Source organism: Thalassophryne amazonica, chromosome 12 (genome assembly GCF_902500255.1).
Source record: "Thalassophryne amazonica chromosome 12, fThaAma1.1, whole genome shotgun sequence".
Classification (NCBI taxonomy): Eukaryota; Metazoa; Chordata; class Actinopteri; order Batrachoidiformes; family Batrachoididae; genus Thalassophryne; species Thalassophryne amazonica.
The window spans coordinates 73,217,721-73,242,692 of NC_047114.1; the positions used below are offsets into that span (position 1 = coordinate 73,217,721).

The 24,972-nt window shown below is 39.5% G+C and overlaps 1 protein-coding gene across 3 annotated transcripts in view; it reads right to left on the reverse strand.

Annotated features, from left to right (window-relative positions):
- The window catches only part of LOC117522682 (voltage-dependent R-type calcium channel subunit alpha-1E-like), a 199,327-nt gene that overhangs the window by 59,562 nt on the left and 114,793 nt on the right, over positions 1 to 24,972 (reverse strand). For all 3 annotated transcript variants that reach the window (XM_034184133.1, XM_034184132.1, XM_034184134.1), the window contains 12 exons: positions 24,626 to 24,729; positions 24,420 to 24,535; positions 20,821 to 20,874; positions 15,516 to 15,596; positions 15,165 to 15,374; positions 14,929 to 15,041; positions 12,387 to 12,499; positions 12,147 to 12,278; positions 9,243 to 9,312; positions 6,540 to 6,657; positions 4,701 to 4,768; positions 3,654 to 3,721 (listed from right to left, as the gene is read on the reverse strand). In XM_034184133.1, coding sequence (XP_034040024.1) covers positions 3,654 to 3,721; positions 4,701 to 4,768; positions 6,540 to 6,657; positions 9,243 to 9,312; positions 12,147 to 12,278; positions 12,387 to 12,499; positions 14,929 to 15,041; positions 15,165 to 15,374; positions 15,516 to 15,596; positions 20,821 to 20,874; positions 24,420 to 24,535; positions 24,626 to 24,729 — 1,247 coding nt within the window. The remainder of the gene's footprint in view (positions 1 to 3,653; positions 3,722 to 4,700; positions 4,769 to 6,539; positions 6,658 to 9,242; positions 9,313 to 12,146; positions 12,279 to 12,386; positions 12,500 to 14,928; positions 15,042 to 15,164; positions 15,375 to 15,515; positions 15,597 to 20,820; positions 20,875 to 24,419; positions 24,536 to 24,625; positions 24,730 to 24,972) is intronic.

Genomic DNA, 24,972 nt, shown 5'->3' on the forward strand with positions numbered 1-24,972 from the left:
ATGAAGATACTACTGTTTTAAAATCAGCTATCAAAGGTTTGCAACGCAATTTACAATACTGGCCCAAATATCAGAGAGATTTTTTGAAGTCTTGAAAAGATGATGCATGCCTTAAACTATTGCAACACAACAACTACAACAGCAACAACAGCACAACAGGTGAAAGTGAGGTACAATTTACGCTCATGTTGCTGAATGTTGTTTTTTGCATTTTAACACTTAATCTGCATAATTGATCTGTTGCTGCTGTGTGTCAGAGTGAACTGCACTCTTTTCTCTACACATTCTATCTGTCCACAATGTGATTTCAAGAATGGAGTATTTTCACTGCACAAACGCCATCAGGAGAGGTTCTATCTTAATAAAGATAACATCAGAATCACACCACATTGTGCACTGTTGGTTGTTGTTTTCTGCATTCCTTCACAGTAATCTCTGAAGAGCTTTTGGGGATTCTTCCATCAAAAAAGCGCTGTATGCACAGAATGCATGGTCAAAAAGTTCCACTTGTTGGGATTTGATTGACTGACTGGCATGATTATCACAGGACTCAAGGAAGGCTACACTTATACAACCCCAATTCCAATGAAGTTGGGACGTTGTGTAAAATGTAAATAAAAACAGAATACAATGATTTGCAAATCCTCTTCAACTTATATTCAATTGAATACACCACAAAGACAAGATATTTCATGTTCAGAATGATAGACTTTTTTGTTTTTGTGCAAATATTTGCTCATTTTGAAATAAGATGCCTGCAACACATTTAAAAAAAGTTGGGACGGGGCAACAAAAGACTGGGGAAGTTGATGAATGCTCAAAGAACACCTAATTGGAAACACGTGAGTGTCATGATTGGTATAAGAGGAGCATCCACAAGTCTCAGCTGTTCACAAACAAAGATGGGGTGAGGATCACCACTTTGTGAACAACTGTGTGAAAAAACAGTCCAACAGTTTAACAACAATGTTTCTCAACATTCAATTGCAAGGAATTTAGGGATTCCATCATCTATAGTCCACAATATATTCAGAAGATTCAGAGAATCTGGAGAACTTTCTACACGTAAGCAGCAAGACTGAAAACCAACACTGAATACCCGTGAGGCGGCACTGCATTAAAAACTGACATCATTGTGTAAAGGATCTTACTGCGTGGCCTCAGGAACACTTCAGAAAACCATTGTCAGTTAACACAATCTACAAGTGCAAGTTAAACCTCTGCCATGCAAAGTGAAAGCCATACATCAACAACATCCAGAAACGCCACCGCCTTCTCTGGGCCCGAGCTCATTTGAAATGGACAGACGCAAAGTGGAAAAGTGTGCTGTGGTCTGATGAGTCCACATTTCAAATTGTTTTTGGAAATCATGGATGTCGTGTCCTCTGGACAAAAGAGGAAAGAGACCAACCAGATTGTTACCAGTGCAAAGTTCAAAAGCCAGCATCTGTGATGGTATGAGGGTGTGTTAGTGCCCATGGCATGAGCAGCTTACACATCTGTGATGGCACCATCAATGCTGAAAGGTACAACCAGGTTTTGGAGCAACACATGCTGCCATCCAAGCAACATCTTTTTCAGGGACGTCCCTGCTTATTTCAGCAAGATAATGCCAAGCCACATTCTGCACGTGTTACAACAGCGTGGCTTCGTAGTAAAACAGTGCAGGTACTAGACTGGCCTGCCTGCAGTCCAGACCTGTTGCCCATTGAAAATGTGTGGTGCATTATGAAGCACAAAATACGACAAAGGAGACCCCGGATTGTTGAACAACTGAAGTCGTACATCAAGCAAGAATGGGAAAGAATTCCACCTACAAACCTTCAACAATTAGTGTCCTCAGTTCCCAAACGCTTATTGAGTGTTGTTAGAAGGAAAGGTGATGTAACACAGTGGCAAACATACCACTGTCCCAGCTTTTTTGAAACATGTTGCAGGCATCCATTTCAACTTGAGCAAATATTTGCACAAAAGCAATAAAGTTTATCAGTTTGAACATTAAATATCTTGTCTTTGTGGTGTATTCTATTGAATATAGGTTGAAGATGATTTGCAAATCGTTGTATTCTGTTTTTATTTACATTTTACAGGAACTGGGGTTGTACTTTGTTGTATGATTGTTCCAGTCATCTTCCCCAACATGTCTTGGTCAAACAAGGAAAAGACATTTTAACTGGGGGCCTATTTTGCCAACAAATCATACCATTTGGAGCATAATTTTGAAAGAACCTGACTTTTATGCAAAGCCACCAAGATAACTGAAACTTTGGGGAATGATTGTATACAGAATGACCTTTGATGGATTTATTACAATTTTTTATGTGTTCTGTTTTTTTTGGGGGGGGGGGGGGGGGGGGGAGGTCGTCACCCTGTACTTGCTGTACTTTTATTAGCCTTATTTTCAAATAAAACATTTTCTTAAAAAAAACTTGGGGCCTTTAGTAATTATTGTTGTAAAAATATGTCTTGAAAAGTGGGAGTCATCTTATAATCAGGGCTGTCTTATCTTCGGGCCAGTACTGTAATTGTATAATTGTGTAAGGGTAAACATTTATTCATTGCAAAAAAAAAAAAGAGATGACAGAATATTCATATGATGAACCATTTCAAGGCTCTGCAAGTTGCATTTCATACTGTACTCTGAATGCGATGAGCTGCCTGGAAAGAAGGAAAGTACAGAAGCATCTATGAGTATTTAGGAATATCAGTAGACAAAATGTGAACTACACAAAATTACCTAATGGGTTAAATTCATACAAAACGTACAGTGCCTCAACCAGCCAGGCCACTCCTCCACCTGCTCATTATTTTAAGAATGAATAAGTCTGTCTCACCAGACTGACCACAGCGACTATACACTCAGAAATGGGAAATCTGGCACACTCCAAAGTGTGCCTCCCTCCGGCAAAGTGTGAACTATTGTCATTTTCCATCTGCTCCCAGTGGCACTTGAAAAATACCTCCTGTTCTCGTCCTCCGCCTCCTCCTGAGTAACTGGATATTTAGACCAGCAGGTCACTGTGAGGAGCAAAGTCAGTGAAAAAAAAATGCATTTCTATCGTTACCAAAAGATGCTGTCAAGATGGTTTACTCATGTCCAGTCACAGGCCACGGCGGCTACAGAAGGATTTCATTAAAGCTGTTGCAGCAATGTGCACACAGGTCATGCTTTTTAATCAGGCACATTCAACACACATGGATCATCATGACGTTAACATGCCTTTGTATCTTTGCATTCACCATGCAACCAGAGGCAGTCGGAAAGCATTCCCCAGTAGAACCTGTGTCCGGTTCTCAGTGGCTACAGTCGATCATATTGTGGAAATATTGATCTCAGTGGCCAAATCCCTCACAATTTTAAATATTATGTCTTCAGGGAAGTACGTCACATTAAGAAAAAAGTCACCACAGCCACCAGTTTCTGTCCAGCATCCACATCTTAAGTATGTCTTTGACTTCACAAAGTTGCACATGCTGCAAAAATTAAAATTTAATTTAAGGAATTGTGACAATAAAGTTCAATTCAGATATGGCACTGGCTCAGTGAGCACTTGTACGATAATCACAGGAAGAGCTGTGAAGAAATACTTAAGAGTTGTGAATGCTCTTGGTGTCACATCCTACAGTGAGATCTTTGATAGCTGGTAACTTACTCGGAAATCAGACCGTCTCTGCCTCTGGCGTATCGCTGGTTGAAGAATTCCTCTTCTTCCTCTTCATCCTAACAAAGATAGGATGGACATTAGACCTGTTCAAAATGCCAAATGTTACAAAAACCTTTTGGGCCACATGTTGTTTTTGTTCCCCTAATAAAATAAAAGTCTGTGTAATGGTGTCGTGGTAGCGGAACTCAACTCAGCATGAACCTCAAAGGTTTTAAGCACGTTGAGAATTTTTTCCGGGACCAAGACGAACATCAGCGTTGCCTGACTGATGTCGACTTAGGTCCTGCAGAGTCTGGTGGACCTCGGTGGTGGTCAACTGTAACTAACTTTTAACTCGTCGTCGTCAAACGCCGAGTGCGAATGGGCAAGTCTGTGCACACGTGTGGTTTTGCTTTTTAAATCTCAGCCATAGTGAAATTCTCTGTGCACCATTCTGCTCTTTCCACAGATAGAGACATTCATCTGCTTGCCCTGTATGAAAAGGGCAACATTTTTTTTAGAATTGGGCAACATCCTTCATCTGTACCACAGCAGCAATCCTTACACACTGCTGGAACTTTGTAAAATACCCATATTGTAACTGAAAAATCAAGTACAGACGTACATTTAAAGCATGTTAGACAGGACCAGCAGGAGCAGAGCAGTGATCGGGACAACCATTACGCAGTGACACACCTGCTAAATCACCAATATTGGTCACTGCTGAACCAAATCATACTCGTATGTTCTCAGTTAAACTAGATTCTAAATGACAATAATACTGTTGCATATTAGAGCCACATTCTCATCTTTTCTAGTTTCCAGTTCATCAATCAGACTGCTCTACACCTGGTCAAAACTAAGTGTGAGGCTGTGCACATTGTCACTGAATATCTACTTTTAGAAATATTGGTTGGTGAGTGAAGAAATGTACATTCATTTTTGTTCATCTGCATAGTTTCCACATCAAATGAGTAAATCTACACAATATTGACCACAACAGTTCAATTCTACTGAAGGTAAGATACCAAAATGTAGGTTAAAAACAACACAAACCTTTGTCAGTTCCTGAGCATTGGCCAGATTGTCCACAGCGATGGCCAAGAAGACATTGAGCAGAGTGTCTGTCAGAAATGCAGTTAAGAACGTAGATGTTTGGTGGCATATTGGACACAGAAGCAAATACTGCACATAGTTCAGGCTCTATTTTGAGACATTTTGGGGGTTTTCTTTTCACTTGTGTGAAAAAAAACTAACCAGCACAATATTGATTTAGAATGCATGCACATCACCAGGTAACCAGCTAATTAATGTAGTGACATGGAGCAAGCTAAAAACACTCTCAGCAAACCACTGAACAAGCGAAAATGTCATTAGAAGTGTCTGGTAGCACGAAGATCCCTGTCGAGGTAAATGTGCCGATGTTTACCTCATTAAAGGTAAACAAACATTTTAAATGACCAATTATACAGTTAGTTATTACCTTAAATTCAAAATTCAAATTTATTAATTTATATAGCGCCAATTCACGACAAAATCGTCTCAAGGCGCTTCACAACATAAAAACAGTTAAAAATTTAAAACACAATAAAAACAACCATAAGAAAAAAAAACAGCAGTAAAAAAGTACACGATTAAAAACACATCATAACACTAATGATAAAACAGGGAAAATAAATGAGTCTTTAAATGTGATTTAAAGGTCTCCACAGTGTCCGACTACCGAATGTGTGCTGGCAGATCGTTCCACAGAGCTGGGGCACGATAGGAGAAAGCTCTGTGACCGGCAGACTTGTTATTCACCCTGGGAACACACAGAAGTCCTGCACCCTGAGAACGCAGGGCCCGAACTGGTACATAGGGGCTTATCAAGTCAGCCAGATAGGGAGGTGCAAGTCCATGAACAATTTTATAAACTAAAATCAATACTTTAAAATCCGATCTTGCAGAAACAGGAAGCCAGTGCAGGGATGCCAAGATTGGCGTAATGTGGTCAAACTTTCTGCTCCGTGTCAAAAGTCTGGCAGCAGCATTCTGAACCATTTGAAGACCCCGGATCCTGGACCTTAGCTTAGCCATTCTCCCCCAGTGCTGCTCTCCATGGGAACCTCCCACTATTTCTAGGGTTTACTAGTCTTAGGGTACACTAGAGCTCATCCTAGGGTCCACTAGTCCTACAGTACACTAGTACTAGTCTTTGGGTCCACTAGTCCTAGGGTCTCCACTAGTCCTAGGGTCCATTACTTGCAGAGTACACTAGTCCTAGGGTCCACTAGTCCTGTTTAGGGGTTAGGGTGAACTTTAAAAGTTTGGGGTTGTAATATGCACCATCAAATAATATAAAGAGGTTGGACCAGTGGACCCTAGGACCAATGGACCCTCCTCCTTTCCACTGAGTGACTACAAGTCGACTTTACATTACATTTAGTGAGATAAGCATGCACACATTTACCTCCACAGAGACACTCTAATTGCTTCCAGACACTTTTAATGACATTTTCACCTGTTCAGTTGCAACAAGAAGCAGTTTAGGTGAGTATTTTTAGCTTGCTCAATGCCACAACACTAATTAGCCTGTGATGGTGTTTATGTTCTTAATCAATAATGCGTGTATTAATTGCATTTTTGTCCTACATGAAAAGATGACCCCCAAAGTGTGCAAAAATAGACCCCCTCGGCTGAAAAATCCCAGAGTTCCACTTTAGGAGACTGAACCCTGTGTTATCGCTTTAATTTGAAATATGCAATATTTTTCTCAGTAAAATAGTTTTTAGTTTTGTTTGTTTATTTCAATAATTCTTTCTTTACATGCTTACTAAAAATTACACAGATGCATTGTACAGTACATGGTGGTAATGTATTTCTGAAGGCTTTTGGAGGTTCCATGAAGGATACAGTTTCCAAACAGGGTAAGCACAATGAAGTAAATGGATGACCACATGCCGTACTGCACGCCGCCCTGGGAGCGAATCCCATTATACATCACCTCGTTCCAGTCCTCACCAGTCAAAATCTGGAGGCAAACAAGCATCATTATTAATCAAGAGGAGGCTGATCACAGAGCAGCTGTTTCCTATGGTAAATGACACAGTTTGTTAAAAGCGAGATAAGCAGTGCTGGAGTTGCAGACCACATGGTTCTGAACAAAGAGTCATAAAATCTTTATCACCCTGGCTTGGAGCCCAGCCCTGCACTCTGGATGAACAATCAAACAGTAGAACCCCCAACGACCCTCTAAAAATTAATTTTATTACCAATGGAACAGGTCTCGGCCTCAACTCTGTCTAAATTTTGGGTTTGTTAGCGATGCTTAGGGCTAGCGGCCGACAATCACCTAAGTAATTTCTCTGTTTTCCTGTTGATTTACTGCTGATGAATTATACCTTAGGTGTAGATTTTTCCAACTGACTGATTCTGCTCTTTTTCTCTCTGTCCGAGGTACGAACACCGGGTGGATACAAACTGAAGGACCAGATGGACAGTAAGGTGGAAGGCCAGGGGTGGGCGCTGCATGCTGCAGTCTGCATTTGTGTGCACAACCCCTGCCTGCAGTACCGACGCCTGTGTGGACTTCTCATCTTCTTTATATTAGTATGTTGTTTGTTTTTCTACTTGTTACTTCAGATTTGTAAAACTTTGCAAAAGTTGTTTTAGAATGGCCTAAGCAGTGGGTCACCCCTTTGAGTCTGGTCTGCTTGATGTTTCTTCCTCAATATCATCAGAGGGAGTTTTTCCTTACCACTGTTGCCTGTGTGCTTGCTCTAAGGTTAGACTTTAATTGTGTGAAGCACCTTGAGGCAGCTTGTTGTGATTTGGTGCTGTATAAATAAATGAAAATGAAATTAAATGAACTCCTCTGTGGCAGGGCTGGTCATCAGAGAGTATAAAACTACTGTTAAGAGAAAATTCTTCCTTTTTGTTTTGGCTTTCATCAGTGGCCCTCATCACGATGCTTTGGTGCCATCAGCCCAACCATATCAGCCAGTGACTAACCAAGCCACTGGTAATCCACCTGTTGTGAAAGGAAACTGGCTGGTTGTTGCTAACATTAAAGAGAAAAAACAAGGCTCGTCTCCCATGTTGGACCACTAGGCAACGAATGAGGACACCTCCTCCAACACTTGGCCAAAGGAGGCCTTAAAACCAACTGTTAGTCTCTCGAATGATAAACTACCACTGACTGCAGACATTATACAGCAATCTGAAATCACCTCCTCTCCTGATGCCTCTGGACTCATTCTCTACCTTTTCTTCTTCTTCCCCTTCTTCAATTCAAAAGTCATCCTACAAACCACCATCTGATGATGTCTTGCTAAGTTCTTCCCGCCACCACCTTACATAGAATGTAGTCCAATTGTGAGCCCTCTTCCAGTCTTATACTTCATCTTGTCCTTGCCCTTCTTCTTAAAATATGTATACATGACAGCCATTTCCATCCTTTTTGCAAAATCTACCACCATCTGCCCTTCCACATTCCTCCTCTTGATACCATGTCTACCCATTACTTCCTCCTCACCTCTGTTGCTTTCACTAACATGCCCATTGAAGTCCGCTCCAATCACCATTCTTTCATTGTCTGTACCACCTTCTCCTTCATCTCACAGCCTACCCATGTGGCATATGCACTGATGACATTCACCATTACAGCTTCAATTGCCAACTTTACACTCATCACCGTGTCAGATACTTGCTGAACCTCCAACAGACTCTTAAAATACTCCCACGCACACCATTAAACAACAATTCGTATGCACTTCTGATGCTCCTGAGATTATTTTCCATCCACTTATCTTTTACACACAATACTTATCATATCAGCCAACTCTCTCCCTTTAGCAGTCACAGTGACAACATTCAAAGCCCCAAGTCTCACTTCCAGTAATTTTCCTCCTCTCCTGCTGCCTGTGGACATGTTGTCCGCGTCTTCTTTTTCACCCAACAGCATCCTACTTTCTACCGATACCATAGTACTGGTGGTGGTTGTTGTTAACCCAGTGATCCAGTATGGAAATTCAATTTGTGATCTGCTTATTTGGTTTGGCCAAATTTATGCCGAATGCCCTTCCTGATGCAACCCTACTCATTTATCTGGGTTTGGGAGTGGCACTCTGAATGCACTGGCTTGTGTACCCAGTGTGGCTGAAATTTGATAAAATTTGCAACATACACCCTTCCTACTTTGTCCCTGCTCATGCACCCAGGATGAGGCACTCAGAATGCACTGAATGCACTGGTTAAATACTGGTATCAGGGCGGTACTTCGTAATTTAAAAAAGTGTCGGATTGATTTATTCATAAAGAACTACACTCCTTAACAGTAGTTACCATTGGCAACTATTAATATTATGCTAACACCCAGACCTGCTCATACCTGTGCACAACAGCAGTTCATCTGCATGCTGATCTCGTGTTTTGCAGCAAAGATCTGATGTGGATTTGTTCACATCTCACTTGCCTGATATTCATGTGCACATATGTGTCCGCGGATGTGTGGGAAGATAACGGTTTGAGAAGACTTGTTTAGTCTGGTGAGAAATATCCCAGGGTGCAATGTGGCTTGTGCAGCTGCCAAAATGAGGGGATCTGTGAGAGCCAAACCTGAAAGACTGTCATGATGGCAGCTGGAAATGTGTCAAAGTTGGTGGGAGTGTAATCTTCAAAGATGAACCTAGAGGGGAGGCACATATAAGCAAGTTAGACCAAAAAGAGGAGGAGCCAGAGCTATTTTCCTCCATACATGTTATTTCTGCTCATCATTAAAGGTGCCATTAAAAAGCAACTGGTTTTCATGGTGCAGCTGCCATTTTGAAACTGTGACATGATGAGATATGTGTTTGTTAAAAACTATTTAAACCAGTGCAGCATGCCAAAGTGCATGTGCAAACAGGAGCGATTCGATTAATTTGGAAAAGTCGTGCTGACATGCTGATGGCTTTTGCCAGGTAATAGACAATCTACTTGCAACACTGATCAAAGGTCACAGTTTAGTTGCACCAGAAAAAAACAACTAAAAAACAAAGACAAAGAAAAAAGCAAATAACAAAACGTGTCCACTTTCTTACAACTTTCCACTGCAATATTTACTGATTAGAGTCTTGTAATGTTTTGTCATGATGTGTGCACACTGGTAGAATGTGTGCAAAAACACAATATACATGTAATAACTACAGCGCCGTGCTCGTAGAGCGCAAACCTCTGCCAAAATTAATTTCTAATTCTACAAAATTTTCCCTTGGAAAAAAATTTCAAGGTCAAACTCCTGTTAGAAGTGGCTTTTCATAAGATAAGATAAAATCAGCTTTATTTATCTCAAAGGAAATTATTTTGACAGAGTACAGAAACAGTAAACAGTGAGCAATTTTTTTTTTTTTTTTTTTTTTTACAATAAGTACAACAAATTTATGCAAAATGACTGGAAGACATTTGCACAAGATGTTTGATCATACTGCACATAACTCTGAATACTGAATAACTCTTATGTATTCATCCTGCAGAAGGGGGAGGAGTTATACAGTTTGACTGCCACTGGTAGGAAAGACCACCTATGGCGTTCTGTGGTGCACCTTGGTCTCAGTCTGTGAGTGAAGGTGCTCTGACAGGACATCAGTGTGGCATGCAGGGGTGTAAGGTGTTGTCCAGGATGTTGAGCAGTTTCCTCGGCATCCTCCTAATCTGACACCTGTACCACAGACTCCAGCTCAACCCCCAGGACAGAGCCAGCTATCCTGATGAGGTTGTTGAGTCTGTTCGTGTCAGCTGCCTTCAGCCTGCTGCTCCAGCACACAACAGCATAGAAGATGACGCTGGAGACCACCGAGTGATAAAACATCTGCAATGTATTTCTGGAGACATCAAAAGATCTCAGCCTTCTGAAGAAGTACAGTCGGCTCTGACATTTCTTATACACTGGACTGTAAACACACATGCTGTGTGTTTACAGACCAGTCCAGTTTGGTGTCCATGTGGACACCCAGGTACTTCTCCGATGTTGGTAACTGGGTTAGGACAGGTCTTCAGTAAATTAAATGTGATCAAACGTCAGGTGTATGGATTTATTTCATGTACTGGAAAGGAAGTTTTTGTGGTGTGTCAGGTTTTTTCCAACTTTTTTTGCATTCGGAATTGTTTTTCAGATAATATTCACAGAACATTGGCTATCTTTGCACAATTTGTCTTTGCTTTTTAGCACTTGGTTTCTGACTGATAGCTGGAAGATAGACAAACAGGCATAAAATTGGAACCTCAGTCCACTTTTGGTGGTGTAGGTAAATCAATAACAGAAAAATGACGAGCACTTTTGATTGAGATATAATGTAAAATATACATTAAAAGAGGTTTACAATATTATATTTAAATGGCCACAGCATCTGTAATCTGGATCAGATCTAAATCAAACTGTCAGTTGATAAAGGATACCGTCCTACATAGCACTTCAAATATGAAAAAAACGTTTTTGAAAATTCGTTCGGTGTTAAAGATAAGGATTTTTTCCAATTTTCCAAGAGTTTTCTTGGCTTTGACCTTTGACCTATGACCTTGAAAATTGGATCTGAATCTTCAGTAAAAATTTCATAAGAATATATGAAAAGTTGTGAGCTCCGGGCTGTTCTCAAACAAACAAACAAACAAACAAACAAACAAACAAACAAACAAACGGGCGAAAACATAACCAGCTTTGTTGGCGGTGATAATAAATGAAATAATATGGGTGCAAATCCAGCAAGTCCAAGCAATTATTACTATTTTTTTCCTCCTACATATTTTTGTCATATACTCTCATGTGGTTTATATATTGAAAAATCATGCATTTATTATGTGTAATAAAATAATATTATTTATATGGTGTTTTCCCAGGAATCAACACACTAAACAAAATAAATTCCACTAATGGCAATAATAAAAGCTCACTTTCTGCATTAAAAAAAAAAATCCCAAATTAAAGAGCTGATCAAATACACTTGTGTTTTTATAGTAGTGCTTCCAATGCTCTGGGCCAGCAATCCATATTCATCTGCATCAAATAACATCTAAGATGTTGTCCACAGCACTTTTATGTAACTATCTTGCTTATTTTTGGAATGTGAGTCTTGTTGATACACACCACAAGCTGAGAACTTCCTGCAAAAATCCACGGTTCACATCTCCAGTCGTGACCATCTGATGATTCCTGTTGTCCAAACTGCATCATATAGCATCCAGTATGTTGTCAAGTGCAGGCTTATTTGGTCATATTGCTTATTTTGGAACTTAAAAGTCTTTATGTTAAGTAACAGCACACACTGTTGTGTGCACATGTGCTATTGAGTTCCTGTCTGTTGTGAGACTCGCCTCCAGGGAAACAATAACATAACGTTACAGCAACTTTATGCCACATTACTGTAGGAGAGTTCTTGGTCTGTTGTTTGGGGAGCCAACAAATGAATGCCACTTTAATGATGTCATCCTTCACTGTCAGTTAAATGCAACATTCAAGTAATTTTCAATTCTCAACTGAGTTCTTACCTTCCTCCAAAAAGCTGCATCCCCAGCAGTGCAAACACCACAATAAAAAGGAAAATAAGAAAAAGCAGGCTGATGATGGACTTCATGGAGCTCATGAGGGACACCACCAGATTCCTGAGAGATGCCCAGTATCTGGCAGAAATATATAAAATATAGTTTGTTTTGTCATGAGGACCATACAAAAAAGGCAAGAAAATTAAACTCTTATTTGGACAAGAAAAGTCTTATCATTGCACTTACTTGGTGATCTTGAAGATTCTCAAGAGTCTCAATGCTCTCAGTACACTTATGCCAAATGAAACACCAGGTCGGAAAAAGCCCCATACCACCTCAAAGATGCTTCCAACAATGACCTACATGCAAATACATCAAGAACCACTTCAGAATTCTGTCAAAAACATATTAGCAGTACACAAAATATAATTGCTAGACAAAATGTGTGTTTTTGTGTTCCCTCACAGTCAGGTCAATAAGTATTTGAACAGTGACCATTTCTGTAATTTTGCCTCTGTACACCCATACAGTGGAAAGAAAATTAAACCAATACAGATGCGCTTGTAGTGTGGACATTCAGCTTCAATTCAAGGGGTTTGACAAAAATATTTGATTCAAAATGTTGTAATTTCAACCATTTTTATACATGGACAAAGTATAAGGAACATAAGGGTTTTCAAATAAAAATCATCAGTTTGACAGCTAGTTTTTATTAGACAAGTTAGGGGATGGACACATGTACATTTACATCAACATTTCCAAGTCAATGAATTTGTCTTAGATTTCATTCACAAGGGGTGACTGAGAAGTTTTGAGCCTGACCCATAAAAAATAGGGTGTGGTTCCCCATCTTTTGCATTCTGAGAAACCAACATTTCTCTTGAGAATGTGTGAAATTTTGACTCTCTGGGTGCAATGTTGCAGACACAAGGCAGCACAGTGGCTTAGTGGTTAGCATTGTTGCCTCATGGGTTCGATTCCCACCTCTGTCCTTTCTGAGTGGAGTTTGCATGTTCTCCCAGTGTTTGTGTGGGTTTTCTCCTGGTGCCCCGGCTTCCTCCCACATCCAAAGACATGTAGGTTAGGTGGATTGGAAATTTTAAATTGTCCGTAGGTGAGTGTGCCGGTGTGAATGTGTTTGTTTGTCTATATGTGGCTCTGTGACAGACTGGTATCCTGTTCCGGGTGTACCCTGCCTCACGCTCTGTGACTGCTGAGATAGGCTCCAGCCCCCCGCGACCCTTGATTGTAGTAAGCAGTTGAAGGTGAGTGAGTAGCGGTGTGTCAAATGATCAAAACTGGTGGGTGTGCTGTGATTTAGTATCTCATGAAAAAGGGAATGTCTCCGAAGGAGATCTATGAGGACTTGACAATGACATTAGGGGAGGATGTCCCGTCTTAAACGCTGGTCAGCCGAATTTAAGGGGGGCAGAAGAAGTGCCAAAGATGTTGGAAGATCTTGAAAACCCAGAACTGCCACCTTGTTGTTATGATCCAGGAGATCCTGTTTTGTTTTGTTTTTTTGTTTTTTTAAAAACTGCTTATTTTTAGACAGAGGGAAAAAAAAAAATCCAGGAATCTTGTATGACTAATCATTTGGGGTGCATTCGCAATTTGTTTTAGGATTACGTTTTTCTAGGTAACCTTGAAAACACACACAGTGAATTTTTCAAATTTACATTCAAACTGGAGCAAGTGTCTTAGGCTAAATTCAACAATAGTTTTAAATCAACTATCTGAGTGTCAATTTAAGATGCTCGATAAAAATAGTTTCGGTAAGTTGCACCGCTCGAGCTGAGTTGAGTTTACATGGGTTATTTTGGGCAATGACGGAGGCATACACTTTGAATGAATGAAAGAATTTATTCGTCACACACAAACTCAAATAGCAAAGAAAACATAAAGAAAACAATTAAGCAATGTACCCATGTGCCCAAAAGGGTGTAGGCAGAAGCAAAAGCTGTATATATATATATATATATATATATATATATATATATATATATATATATATATATATATATATATAAATTACTCACTGAACTACAATTTCAAAACACAAACATGCAAACAGCGGTGCACCACGCACAAACCCAAAAACAAAACAAAATCGATAAACCAAATTCATCATGCTATAACAAGTAGTTAAATAATTTTTATAAAGCCTTTTAAAGCCAACCAAGTTGCCAAATGATTTAACGTTATCAGGGCACTTATTCCAAATATTAACACCTTTAACAGAAACACAATGACTGTTTACAACTGTTCGAATCTTTGATTTCTCAAATAATAAAAATTTCGCAAATTATAACTGGAGTCCCTCATTTTAAACAGGTCCTGGACATGTTGTGGTAAAAGGTTATTTTTTACTTTAAACATAATTTGTATTATGATATAATCAATCAAGTCCCAAAATGATGAAATATGTAAACAGACAAATAATGGATTTGTTGGCTTGCTATATGGTTTATTGTTAATAATTCTTATTGGTTTCTTTTGTAGTAAAAACACTGGATTTGTATAAGTTTTGTAGGTGGTTCCCCAAACTTCAATACAATAGGTTATATATGGAACAAGTGATGAATTATATAAAGTAGCTAATGAGTGTTGGGAGAGGAAGTCTGCTTCACACTAAATTGCAATGGCTTTTGACTTTAATAAATTCCCCTTTAGTTTTCACACTCACTACTTTTCAACTTGCTGAAAAAAATCTGCAAAATTTTATTCTCAGTTTATTACATTTATGAAACTGAAACATGAAATCAGCTGAGAGGCCAGAGGAACTCACCCCACAGTCAAAGCAGTTGAAAGATGAGTGGAAATAGAGGCGGAAACCCAGACCATACATTTTCAAAAACATCTCAGCCAAAAACAGCCCCAGGAACACAAACTCTGCATAGTCTGGACAAAAGAAAGCACAGATGCTTGAATCAAAGTGGAATGAGGCAACAACTATCTGCCAAAAGGCACAGCTGCAGAATTTGTTAAAACAGTGAAAGAGCTCCTGCAGTGCTGTGAACCCACAGAGGAAGATGGTGAGCCAGTCGGGCTGGTTGTGGTGGACGATGGCCACGCAGATGGTGTTGAGAGCCACCAAACTGAGCACCATCAAGTAGAACGTGTCTGTCTTCACCATGCGGCGGATGGAGATGCGTAACATGCGTTCTTTTCGTCGCAGGTAGGCGGCAGGACCACGGCGGCCGCTGCGGAAGTTCATCCTGGAGCGTGACATGCCTGAGGGAGAAATCAGATGGGAAACACAGACTGGTGCATAATGGAGAAAGCTGCGACGTTGGAATATTCAGCAACAAAATATTAAAGCCTCATATTAAGAATAAGGCCTGCAGAGAGTTGACAGTCATGTTGTTCACTCACTGGCTGTAGGAACATCTGTATATTTTTCATCTCCAGGGGCTCTTCTGCGAGCACCGGTCTTCTTACTGGCTCTTTTTAGCACTAAAATGTACAAAAATAAATACATTAAAAATCAAATACTCTTAATAAAACCGTGTATTTTAATATGCTGGGTGGAAACTAGCAATGAGACTTTTGCTGTGGTGTGCATAAGCGGCAACATCTGGTACTGAAAAATTAAGCCAACAGAGAAGTGTTAAAACCTGCTGTTCTTTGAACAAACAATGGACCCCAATGTTAAAATGTGCAGTTTTACAGCAGAAATACACATTTACAGCCTGGTACAAGAAACAGAACCTCTATGGCGAAATTCCTTATTTTTGTGACAAATGTTTGGAGATTAATTTAAAAAAAACAAAACTAATCTGTTTAAGCTATTTTAAGACTTAAAGGGGTTATTCCACAGAGCGCCGTTCCTTCCCACTTCGTCTTGAATAGCAAATCAGGGCATGTTTTGAAGCATCACACTAACGTCTTGATCCATCTTTGCCAATCTTGAACAAACTTGGTATCTACGGCCATCATCAGCACCAGATTTGAAATAGTTGATTGTGCATGGTAGCTTCTGGATATTCATAGTATTAACGACTTCAATCATGTTCAAGCTTCTTTAAACGAGGTATTTGTAGTGACTATGGCTTGAAAGTTGTTTGATTGTGTTCCATTGGGGTAAACATTTGAAGCCGAAGCAGCTTTTGTCATAGTTTTTCTGGCAGAGGGAGCAACTGCTTTCTTTCATTTTTGGGCAGGTTGCCAGGTCTGCACTTTATAAGCCAGCCTCTGTTAGGAGGAAAGCCAGATTGAGCCGTTTCATCACATTTTTGCATTATTTTGGATCGTGGGCAATGTGGAATAATAACCCTCTAAATTAATGACTAATTAAGGGTGTGGTCACTTTGAGTGACAGGTAGTGTGTCATTCAAAACCAACTTGCGCTTCGTAGTTAGCACTGTTGCCTCATAGCAAGAAGGTCATGGGATCTATTCCTTTCTGTGTGTAGTTTGCATGTTCTCCCCGTGTTTGCATGGGTTTCCTTCGGGCGCTCCGGCTTTCTCACTTGAATGAAGGTGATAATAGACCTGACAGTCTCATGGAACCACCCTGCTTCGTGCCATGTGAGAGATCAGGCACTTCATTTTACTGTAAATTATGTGCAAGATACATATTTCGATAGGCTTCAACAGAACACACTGCCAGGAACAACCAAACTCGCCCACTTATCAAACCTCAGTAATCAATAACCTCTTTAACCTGAGAGAGCAAAAGTTAGACCTAAATTATGAAGAGAACCAAAGTTTATAACATTTCTGTCTTAAGTTCAGTGTTGTATAAAGTACCGGAAAATCACACTTAAGTAAAAGTACAGATACCCATTTAAAAAATGACTTTGGTAGAAGTTCAAGTCACTGATTGAAATGCTACTCAAGTAAAAGTCTTAAAGTATTTATTGTACTTAAGTATGACAAGTAATGTACAACTAAATGTACTCAAGTATTGAAAGTAAAAGTACAAGTAAATGTTAATAATCAAAAACGGACTGATTTTTTTTTTTTTTTATAAAAGTTTATCTAGGCTTGTAAATGTCTGGTAGTATTAGTCAAAGTACTGAAAATTGTGCACATCACACAAAAACACTTCAGAAACAAGGTTTCAAAACCTAAACGAGAGTATGCTACTCACTGTGTTCACAGGAAACAGTTATTTATTTCTATATGTATTTATTTATGTTCACTGTTACATGGTTTTATCTTTTCTGCTGTGTTTTGTTTCATTAGGTTTTTTTTTTCTCTAAAATCATATTGCAACATTATTAGTCTATTATTATTGACTATTATTGTCTATTATGTAGATTATTGTTGTTGCTATAATATATGAATAAAAATAAATTTAAAAAATTACAATTTGACTTTTACGACAACAAACACAAATCAACACAAACAGCTTAATGCTAACTTTAACATTGAAAATGCCATAGACATGCTAACGCGTTAGCATCGGTCCCATTTTTAAGTTATAAAATACATCTATCAACTATTTCAGAAGACCATAAATCAAATCAAATCAAATCAATTTTATTTATATAGCGCCAAATCACAACAAACAGTTGCCCCAAGGCGCTTTATATTGTAAGGCAAAGCCATACAATAATTACGGAAAAACCCCAACGGTCAAAACGACCCCCTGTGAGCAAGCACTTGGCGACAGTGGGAAGGAAAAACTCCCTTTTAACAGGAAGAAACCTCCAGCAGAACCAGGCTCAGGGAGGGACAGTCTTCTGCTGGGACTGGTTGGGGCTGAGGGAGAGAACCAGGAAAAAGACATGCTGTGGAGGGGAGCAGAGATCAATCACTAATGATTAAATGCAGAGTGGTGCATACAGAGCAAAAAGAGAAAGAAACACTCAGTGCATCATGGGAACCCCCCAGCAGTCTAAGTCTATAGCAGCATAACTAAGGGATGGTTCAGGGTCACCTGATCCAGCCCTAACTATAAGCTTTAGCAAAAAGGAAAGTTTTAAGCCTAATCTTAAAAGTAGAGAGGGTGTCTGTCTCCCTGATCCGAATTGGGAGCTGGTTCCACAGGAGAGGAGCCTGAAAGCTGAAGGCTCTGCCTCCCATTCTACTCTTACAAACCCTAGGAACTACAAGTAAGCCTGCAGTCTGAGAGCGAAGCGCTCTGTTGGGGTGATATGGTACTATGAGGTCCCTAAGATAAGATGGGACCTGATTATTCAAAACCTTATAAGTAAGAAGAAGAATTTTAAATTATATTCTAGAATTAACAGGAAGCCAATGAAGAGAGGCCAATATGGGTGAGACATGCTCTCCCCTTTTAGTCCCTGTCAGTACTCTAGCTGCAGCATTTTGAATTAACTGAAGGCTTTTCAGGGAACTTTTAGGACAACCTGATAATAATGAATTACAATAGTCCAGGATTTGTGGGGCCAAGTACAATAACTTCGGTTTTATCTGAGGTTAAAAGCAGGAAATTAGAGGTCATCCATGTCTTTATGTCTGTAAGACAATCCTGCAGTTTAGCTAATTGGTGTGTGTCCTCTGGCTTCATGGATAGATAAAGCTGGGTATCATCTGCGTAACAATGAAAATTTAAGCAATGCTGTCTAATAATACTGCCTAAGGGAAGCATGTATAAAGTGAATAAAATTGGTCCTAGCACAGAACCTTGTGGAACTCCATAATTAACCTTAGTCTGTGAAGAAGATTCCCCATTTACATGAACAAATTGTAATCTATTAGATAAATATGATTCAAACCACTGCAGCGCAGTGCCTTTAATACCTATGGCATGCTCTAATCTCTGTAATAAAATTTTATGGTCAACAGTATCAAAAGCAGCAATGAGGTCTAACAGAACAAGCACAGAGATGAGTCCACTGTCTGAGGCCATAAGAAGATCATTTGTAACCTTCACTAATGCTGTTTCTGTACTATGATGAATTCTAAACCCTGACTGAAACTCTTCAAATAGACCATTCCTCTGCAGATGATCAGTTAGCTGTTTTACAACTACCCTTTCAAGAATTTTTGAGAGAAAAGGAAGGTTGGAGATTGGCCTATAATTACCTAAGATAGCTGGGTCAAGTGATGGCTTTTTAAGTAATGGTTTAATTACTGCCACCTTAAAAGCCTGTGGTACATAGCCAACTAATAAAGACAGATTGATCATATTTAAGATCGAAGCATTAATTAATGGTAGGGCTTCCTTGAGCAGCCTGGTAGGAATGGGGTCTAATAAACATGTTGATGGTTTGGAGGAAGTAACTAACGAAAATAACTCAGACAGAACAATCGGAGAGAAAGAGCCTAACCAAATACCGGCATCACTGAAAGCAGCCAAAGAAAACGATATGTCTTTGGGATGGTTATGAGTAATTTTTTCTCTAATAGTTAAAATTTTATTAGCAAAGAAAGTCATGAAGTCATTACTAGTTAAAGTTAAAGGAATACTCGGCTCAATAGAGCTCTGACTCTTTGTCAGCCTGGCTACAGTGCTGAAAAGAAACCTGGGGTTGTTCTTATTTTCTTCAATTAGTGATGAGTAGTAAGATGTCCTAGTTTTACGGAGGGCTTTTTTTTATAGAGCAACAGATCTTCTTAATTTATTGAGATGCCATTTCCTCTCCAACTTACGGGTTATCTGCTTTAAGCTGCGAGTTTGTGAGTTATACCACGGAGTCAGGCACTTCTGATTTAAGGCTCTCTTTTTCGGAGGAGCTACAGCATCCAAAGTTGTCCTCAATGAGGATATAAAACTACTGACGAGATAATCTATCTCACTCACAGAGTTTAGGTAGCTACTCTGCCCTGTGTTGATATATGGCATTGGAGAACATAAAGAAGGAATCATATCCTTAAACCTAGGTTTAAGGTTGGTTTAACATAAAAATATTAAATATTACTCACAGACATATGCTCTTCAGGGTTTTAGCGGGAAAAATTAGGATAAAGTGAAATAAAATCCACGAATCGTAGATCAAAGCACTGCTTCGACCTGCGAATCACTGCTTGAATTGGTTCAAGGTTTAAAGCAAAGTTGCGCTGCAGAAAAGTTGATTACATAAAAGTTGATTAGTCTGTAATCAATGTAGAGAAATGATCATTTTCCTGATAAACACCCCCCAAGTGCGCAACTGCAAAAAAGCCTACCGGACATGCCTCATGACAAATTCCCCTGACTTTGTTGCAGTCACTAGTAATCAGTGGTGTCTCTGGATGAAAACACGACTTTTTTTGTGTGTGTGTGTGTTGTTTTTTTTTTTGTGACGAGTAACGGCATGGCGCACAGAAAATGTATCAGAGTAGAAGTATGCAATTAAGGTCGGAAATGTAGTGAAGTAAAAGTGAAAGTAAGCTGAATTAAAAAAAAACTCAAGTAAAGTACAAAGTCTCCCAAAACATACTTAAGTACAGTAGTGAAGTATTTTTACTTTGTTACTATACAACACTGCTTAAGTTTCACCACACCTCAAAGCAGTTCAGCTCAAATCAAACAAAATGAGCAGATTTGAGCAGAGATTTAAGGAGATAAAAGTACAAATTTGGCATTTATGATCCTTATAAACAACTTCATTGGTGAATCACTTCTTGAAATAGTTGGTGGTTATTTTGCCGTGTAACTGTTTCAGCTCCGCTGGACACACGCAGACACAGACCCAATTAAATTAGCCTCTTCCTCCTGAGAACGAGGACGAGGCTAATTAGCCACATATGTAATTAGCAGTCTAAAGTCAAGTGTGTGAACTTACCATCTAAAGGCGATCTTCCTGAATTTTTGTTCTCTTCTGCCAGCATCACCTCCTCTGTAATACAAATAAAGCTGGAGGTCAAACACACAGACGCACGTGGTGCGATTTAAATCGTGACATGTGCACACATATATGCAGGAAAACACATGGCAAAGTAGAAAAAGATGTCTGCAAACATTTACAGTGATCAAAAAGAACATAATGTAAAAAGCTCCTTTATGACCTTCTTCAGATGAAGAACGCTTATTCTCTCCCATTTCTGATCACTTTCTCTTTCTTGCTCATCCCACACTCACCCACATGTGTGCACATATAAATATGCATGCCGTCTCGCTCACACAGGCATGCACACACACACACGCACACACACACATAGGCATGTGCAATTGTATAGATGCAGATGCATTTAAGTCAGTGAGTCAGTATCACCTTTTTCTCACCCGCTGCAGTATGTGTGTGGGAGACGACCAGCGTACTGCAGCCATTACAGCACTGTCTGCGTGCGTGTGTGTGTGCATGCAACTCAGCAAAGCTGCTCGAGGTCCAAAATCTCTCAGCATGTCAGAAGATTTTTTTAATGTGTGAAAATAATTAAAAGATCGCTGATTTATGTAGTTATAGCTCTATTTCTATTGTGCTACTGTATTTAACATATTAGTACTTATTTGCAGTTCAGGCCTAGGAGTTGGACTGCCAATACATAGACCTCGGAATTCGTGGTCATGCTACCCATCTGTATTGGACAAGACACTTGATCTTCCAACCTTAGTTGGGGATATAACCTGCAACAGACTGCTGTCCTGTTCAGAGGGAGTCATAAACCCTTATCCACTTCACGCTACAGTATTTAGGAATAGGCGCCCAGACTTAGTAAGACCTATGTAGGATGTTTACTTCTTCTTACATTTGTCCATATAAAGGATTGAGATGACGAAGAAAAATCATTATTCAACTACTCAGGTACAATTAGTCACTGACAAACAGATGACTAAGTGTTGACTAACTTAATTAGGTCAAATCGAAGCAGTGAAACTCCAGATTTAATTTCACTGAAAAACTAACAACAACAAAAAAGTTGAAAACAGTGCACGTTTCTGTGCAGGGAATTTGAATTAGCTTAAATACTTGACTTGCCAGATACTAACTATTCATTTTCAGCTATTATGACTACTCATCACAACTCTAATGTAAAGTGGAGTAATCGTAAAATACATTCTAAATCATGTCTCTGCTCACCCGCCACTATATTTTATTAAAAGAAACATACTGCAAAACCCATGCTGAAACTGACCCAACGTATTGACCAACCCAACTAATTCAACTACGAAAGACGAAAACAAAAAGATATAATAATAATAATAATAATAAAAATAATAATTACACAGTGCTCTGTATTCTGCTGTCCATCCCTTTGGCCGTGTGTGTCCATGCACATTATATCTTAATTGTCATTTTATTTAGAGGAAACAAATTTCTACAACAAACAACAAAATTTCCCAACAACTCAGATTTCAATTGCCAAAGAGACTAGTTTTTAATTATTTAGAGACCCCAAATTTCCATTTGCACAAACTTAATATTTCTCCCCAAAATGACTGCAAAAACCTTTGATCTTTCAAATCAACATTTGTTGTATTTCAACAACCACTGAAGCTAGGGAGATTTTGTGGCTAAATTCCGTGATTTCAGTAGGGATCCGCAAAATGTTTACAAAATAAACAAAGCAGAATTAAAAGAACCACAATTCATAATGACATAATGCAAAATGTTAGGAAATTTGACACCAAATTTGGCAAGCAAATCCAAAACTCTGCTTACAACACATTTTGTGGTAAAACAGCATAGGAAAAGTCATCTTAGTTTTACAAAAGTTATTTGTGCACCATCTGATCATTCCACCCTGTTCTGTGGAATGATCTCCCTGCATCAATAAAACAATAAGATTCTGTAGAGACATTCAAGTCCAGACTTAAGACGCACTTATTTTCCCTTTTGTATGGTTAGCATACTGGCATAGTATGTTGCTATGCTTTTTACTCTTTTAAATTAATTTTATTAGGAGGCAGAGCGTGCCGCTGCCTCAACTTGATCTAAATTCAGGGTCTTTTAGTGAAGCTTAGGGCTAGTGGCCGGCGATCGTCTTAATATTTCTTCTGTTCTTCTTGTTGCTTAATGCTGACAAATTACACTGTATTTGTTATCTTTCTGATGTCTGATTCTGTTTTGTATTCTCTCTGTTTGAGGCGCGGCTCCATCCAGAGATGGGTGTGGTGTCTGTTTCTGCAACCCTCCTGTCCTGTGCACCGGCAATATATCCTGTATACTTGTTTTGTGAATTGTTTTGTAAATTGTGTCGGTAGCATGGCCCAAGCTGAGGGTCACCCCTTTGAGTCTGGTCTGCTTGAGGTTTCTTCCTTAAATCATCAGAGGGAGTTTTTCCTTACCACTGTCACCTGTGTGCTTGCATGTAAGGTTAGTCCTTACTTGTGTGAAGTGCCGTGAAGCACCTTTGCTGTGATTTGGCGCTATATAAATTAAAATAAATTGAAATTGAAATCGGAACATTTTAAAATATGATTTATTGCCCAGATGATCAAATCTGACTCTGTAAGGAAACTAAAATGTTAACAGGATAAATAAGGGCAGTGTCTGAGAGTAGAACACAGCTCAAACTGGGTTTGATGCATCTGTGTGGACCAGAATGTCACAACATCTCAATTAGCCCAAATATGCTGGTAACTAGATGGCTTTAGTTGATGAAATTTTTGAATTAGCATCTGTACCATCATCTGACTGATACTGGAGGAGATCCAGAAAGTTGCAAATGTTAGTGACATTCATTCATTTTCTGTCGCTTATTCAGGTCCGGGTCATGGTGACAGCACACCAAGCAGCTCATTCCACACTTCCCTATCCTTGGTCAAGTCCTGTAACTCTTCCCAGGGAATACAGAGGCATTCCCAAACCATCTGAGAAATACAGTATAATCCCTCCAGTGTGTCCTGGGTCTTCCCCGTTCCTCCTCTCAGTTAGACGTGCCTGGAAGACCTTGCTAAGGAGATGACCAGGGAGCATCCTCATCAGATGCCCGAACCACCTCAGCTGGCTTTCTTCAATGCGAAGAAGCAGCAGCTTGACTGTGGCAGCCCACTGCCCCTAGTGGTTGGATTGTGTCTAACTGTAATTAAGATGGGTTAAATGCAGAAGACTAAATTTCGTTGCATGTATGTACAATGACAAATAAGGAAAATTATGAATCTCATGCTCCAATTTACCCCCAGCTGTTAACAAAACCTCGAAATACTTAAAAAATGTTTTTGCCAAATGTTGCCAAATTTGGAGACAAGGTCAAGTGACACCAAGCCTCAAACGTGATCAACAGCTGGTGCGGCAGATTTTGAATTGTGGACACAATCACAGATCTATAGTTGGAACACATGGCTAATGTAAGCAGGAAAAGGTAACAGGAATAACTGCGATGACGTATCCACAGCTTTAATCAGCTGCTGGCACTAACTTTAACATGGATGCTGATTTTTCTGCATGAATTTAGTAAATAAATAAGCATTCCACTGCAAACTAGTTCTACTGCTCAGTACCTGCCCTGTCAATCCAGGCTCGATAGCCGTTCAATTCTCTTTCCACCTGCTGCTGGCGACGCAACTTCATGAAGGCTCTCCTGTTCTCCACCCTTTCTCTCTCTTTGGCAAATTCTCTGAACATGGAAACATGAAAGCCACTCTCATAAGCCTCAATACAAACAGAAAAGATCAAAATTATGCTTGTAGTAATTCATCACGCTCACCCAGACAAGACTCCCAGCACCAGGTTCAGTACAAAGAATGAGCCAATAATGATGAGTGGAATAAAGTACATCCAGTTCCATGTCGAACCCAAGGCATCATTGGTCTGAAATTGAAATTTTAACAAAAATAACATTAAATTCAGTGAACAATGGCCTTCACCTATCACAGAGGCGGTGGAAACGAGGGGCTGCCTACACAGGTTTGATGAATTTTTATGAGAAAACAGTAAGAAGACAAGCCAGGAAAAATACTGCACATTATAACTGTTTAGGTATTTTCATGTTAACAGTTAATGGAATGTTACACTGAATCCAGAAAATATTCACAGCGCTTAACTTTTTCCACA